The sequence below is a fragment of the Euprymna scolopes genome, chromosome 11 (genome assembly GCF_053919585.1).
Source record: "Euprymna scolopes isolate OS-2025 chromosome 11, ASM5391958v1, whole genome shotgun sequence".
NCBI lineage: Eukaryota > Metazoa > Mollusca > Cephalopoda > Sepiida > Sepiolidae > Euprymna > Euprymna scolopes.
In genome coordinates, this window is record NC_136492.1 from 78,409,985 (window position 1) to 78,414,984 (window position 5,000).

Genomic DNA, 5,000 nt, shown 5'->3' on the forward strand with positions numbered 1-5,000 from the left:
TATATATATATATATATATAAATGTGTGTATATATATATATATCTCTCTACAATTATATAAATGTGACTTTGCCTGTGTGTGTATGTGTTCGTTCGTTATGGATTTAAAAACCCTTGCACGTCCGTTTATGAAATTTTACACATAGGTTCTCAATGTGTCTGGGTGTGTTTACGGGTACCTATTGCATCGGAAAGCTTTCCTAAATCACCATCAACTACTATTAACAATGCTTTTATTTATTTGCTATTTCCGATTTGATCGGCCATTTCTCCAATTCGTTGCCTAGCAACGGCGAGCAACGGCGACCAACGCTACTGCTACTGATGCAACTATTACTGATACTCGCTGCCGACGCCCGCACACACGCTCGCACGGCTACTACTACAACTGCTCCTACTAATACTGCTACTCGCTGCCGGCGCACAGGCACGGCTACTTAACCCTTCTACGTTATTGAATTGTTGCTACTAGAACTGAGCCTACTAATACTGCTACTCGCTGCCGACGCACACATTTACATTTAACAAATTCGAGCAGACGGTAACTTTTCGTTGCCTAGCAACGGCGAGCAACGGCGACCAACGCTACTGCTACTGATGCTACTATTACTGATACTCGCTGCCGACGCCCGCACACACGCTCGCACGGCTACTACTACAACTGCTCCTACTAATACTGCTACTCGCTGCCGGCGCACAGGCACGGCTACTTAACCCTTCTACGTTATGGAATAGTTGCTACTAGAACTGAGCCTACTAATACTGCTACTCGCTGCCGACGCTCACATTTACATTTAACAAATTCGAGCAGACGGTAACTTACATTTTTTTCTAATTCAAACAAACAAAAAATTCATAACAACAATAATACAACATTGTTTATTTTTACATTTACATTACTTATGCATTTAGAAAGCATTTCTCAATATTATTACTTTTCGCATTTAATCTTCTCATACTTTTATACATATTTATTATATCTTCAATTTTTGACACCTAATGTAGAGGTTTTCAAAACTTTACATTTTAATCCCAATATTTCTACGTTGATGTAACGGGGACTTTACAAATACTGATTGCCTTTTTCCTGGACATCCATTTTTTTCATTTGATTTTACACCATACATTTATACATATTTATACATATTTATTGTACCTTCAAATTCATTTATTTCACGTATATCTTACTTTGTTTTATTTATATAAATATAGAGGTTTTTCCAACTGTACATTTTAATCCCAATATTTCTACATTGATGTATTGGGGAAATTACACATACTGATTGCCTTTATTTTTATTTTATTTTATACCATACACACTACCTAAATATTGACTCTTTCAACAATTGTTTCGGCAGCATTCCATTTCAATTCCACACACACCCGCAGAGTAATTTCGCAACAATGCCACCCAAAAAAAATCAGCTCGGAAGGCGCACGAAAGCAGCGACTACTGTTAGGAACATCAGAGCAAGCCTAGACTACGATGAAGTAGAATTATTACGTTCTCGCGAAGCACAGCGCATGTCTCAGACCAGATCTTCTGAAACACTTACTCAACGGACTTATCGTTTATCTAGACATGCTGCAGCCATGGCTCAACTACGTTCTTCACAAACTGCAGAGATTCAGGCCAACCGTAGAGCAGCCAATGCTGCAAGTACCTCTTCTGCAAGGGCCAACGAATCTACAGAAAGGACAGCTCGGCGGAGAGCAGCTAACGCAGCCTCCACAGCTTCAGCACGAGCTGCTGAATCTACTGAAGCGAGGGTCAGACGACTTGCCCGAGATAACACATCCGGAGCCGCCATTCGGTCATCTCAGCCACCAGAAGCTCGAAGGATACGAGTTCAGGCTGTTACTCGGAGATTTCATGCCTCTCGCGGCAACATATGCCCTTCACCGGAGTTTTGGTTACGCAAAGCATTGAACTATGACGCCAACTATGACTTCTCTACCCGGCAGGATCTTAGCATTGGTTCGATGAATTGCATATGTTCATTCTGCAAAGCTAAAAAATGGCCGGCAGAACCTCCAAGCCTATGCTGCTCTTCGGGTAAAGTTAAACTACCATCCCTACAGACTTTACCTCAACCACTGCGAGACCTACTTTTGGGCATGACTGATGAATCTAAATATTTTCGGAAATCCATTCGACTTTTCAACTGCTACTTCCAAATGACATCATTTGGTGCAAACATTGTCCGTGAAAGCGGCTGGAATCCCGCATTTAAGGTGCAAGGCCAAGTCTACCATCTAATAGGGTCCCTTTTACCTGATGAGACCGTACAACCATCATTTTTACAACTCTACTTCGTAAGTGACTACGTCCAACAAGCTGAAAACCGACTAGCTATTACAGCCGAGACAAACGACAGTTCGGATCGACGACAACTCAGTATTGTTTTGCAGCTTCAAGACATGCTCCACCAAACGAACCCATATATTCAAAGTTTCAAGTATGCACTACAGAATGTTCCTCTGCCTAATTTTTCCATCGTTATTAACGCAGACAAACGTCCTACAGGAGAACATGAGCGTCGCTTCAATGCTCCCACTTGCAACGAGGTTTCTGCAGTCATCCAGGGTGAGCACAACAACAAACGCGACATAGTTATTCATACTAGGGGTGGACGTCTACAGCGAATACATGAAATGCATCGATCATACGACGCACTACAATATCCCCTACTATTTCCTTACGGTGACGATGGATACCATTTTCACATACCATGTCAACAAAACTTGGGACAAACGACCATCAATCCCAAAACTATTACATGCAGAGCATATTACGCATACAGACTGATGGTTCGCGACGACGATTTCAACACTCTCCTTCGGAGTGGACCTCTTCTGCAACAATACATAGTCGACATGGCAGCAAAAATGGAATCTGAAAGGCTCCTATATATTCGGGTTCACCAAAAACAGCTTCGGTCGTCTTCATACATACATCTGCACGATGGCATGAGAAATGAAACTGACCCTAACACTGTTGGAAAACTGACAATTCTTCCGTCCACATACATCGGTGGCCCGCGTTATATGCATGCCCGCACACAAGACGCAATGACGTACGTCCGCTATTATGGCCGACCGGATTTGTTTATTACCTTCACCTGCAATCCATCATGGGAAGAAATACGAGATGAACTGTTTCTGGGTCAAGAACACTACGACCGACCTGATCTCATTGCCCGTGTTTTCCGGCTTAAATTGTGCAAACTCATGGATCTTATAGTCAAGGGTGAAGTCTACGGCCGAGTAAGGTGCCACATATTCACTGTAGAGTGGCAAAAAAGAGGCCTTCCGCATGCCCATATCTTAATCTGGCTGTGTGAACGGATTCAATCCACTGATATTGACAAAATTATCTCAGCCGAGATTCCCGATCCTGGATTAGACCCACAGCTTTACGAAATTGTCAAAGCAACGATGGTTCATGGACCCTGTGGTCCTGGCCAGAAAGCTCAATCATGCTGTAAAAAGAAATCGGTGTGCGCTTGCGGCTACCCACGGAGATTTGTCAATGCTACACAAACAGGAGGTGATGGTTACCCACTTTACAGGCGACGGAGTCCAGGTGATGGCGGCCATACGATGATAGTCGGTCGGAGCACTGTTGATAACCGATAGATAGTACCGTACTGTCCCTTGCTGACGAAAATTTTCCAATCGCACATCAATGTGGAGTTCTGTCACTCAGTGAAATCCATTAAATATATCTGCAAATACATCAACAAGGGAAGCGATGCTGCAGCGTTTGCTGTTCAGCGCGACGGTTCTCGAGACGAGCCATCTGCTCATGTCATTGGACGTTTCCTGTGTTGCGGTGAAGGTGTATGGCATTTTTACTCATTTCCCTTGCACCAAAGATATCCTGCAGTTATACAACTCGCTGTTCACCTTGAAAATGGGCAAAGAGTTTACTTTTCTGCCGGCACTGCTAATCAGGTGGTGGAGCATCCACCAGAAACTACGCTTACTGCCTTCTTCAAACTATGCGGCCATGATGAGTTTGCAAAGACGCTTTTGTATCCACAGATCCCTTCCTACTACACTTGGAATAACAAACAGTGGACTCGCAGGAAGTGTGGAGACCCTGTCGATGGCTTCCCAGGGGTTAAATATGATTCCTGTCTCGGGCGAGTTTACACAGTGCCACCACGTCAACATGAGTGCTTCCATCTTCGTCTTCTCCTTCACGAAGTCCGTGGCCCTATAAGTTTTGATGACATAAAAACTGTCGATGGCGTCCTGTGTGAAACCTTCCGTGATGCATGCTCCCAGTTGGGACTACTTGAAAACGATTCTCAGTGGGATGCCGCCATGACAGAAGGAAGTCTATTCAAATCTCCCCATGCTCTACGGTCGCTCTTTGCAATTATGATAGTATGGTGTGACTTGAGCGATCCAAAACATCTATGGATGAAATTTCGTAACTTCATGACCGAAGACATTTCCAGAAGAGCCCAACTTGAGAATACATCGGTGGAGCAAGACTACTCCCAAGTGATTTACAATGAAGGGCTAATTTGCCTCGAAAACCTCCTTTTGGAAATTGGTGGTTCCACTTTACCATCATATGGCCTACCTGCCCCCATCTGCCATGAAGGGAATAGTTTGAGCCTAAATTTACTGCGTGAAATATGCTACTCACCTACAGAACTTAATGCGTACATTGCTGAGAATGAGCCTAAACTGTTGCCTGAACAACTGAACGTCTACCATATGATCAATGAAAATGTTCAACAGAACCGTGGAGGAATATTTTTCTTGGACGCACCTGGTGGCACAGGAAAAACCTTTGTCACCAAATTAATACTTGCCCATGTGCGACGGAGTGGAGCTGTCGCTATAGCTGTTGCAACCTCTGGAATTGCTGCAACTTTACTCCCTGATGGCAGAACGGCACATTCAGCTTTAAAATTGCCCATCAACTACACACAAACTGAATTCCCAACATGCAACATCGAAAAGAATTCGGATAAAGCTGT

At 43.6% G+C, this 5,000-nt stretch overlaps 1 protein-coding gene across 1 annotated transcript in view; it reads left to right on the forward strand.

The window, feature by feature from the left end:
- Window positions 1-1,404: 1,404 nt before the first annotated feature.
- Window positions 1,405-5,000, forward strand: part of LOC145288166 (uncharacterized) — a 4,665-nt gene continuing 1,069 nt past the window's right edge. The window contains exons 1-2 of the mRNA XM_080136223.1: window positions 1,405-3,613; window positions 3,710-5,000. The exon at window positions 3,710-5,000 is cut by the window's right edge and continues 1,069 nt beyond it. Coding sequence (XP_079992349.1) covers window positions 1,405-3,613; window positions 3,710-5,000 — 3,500 coding nt within the window. The remainder of the gene's footprint in view (window positions 3,614-3,709) is intronic.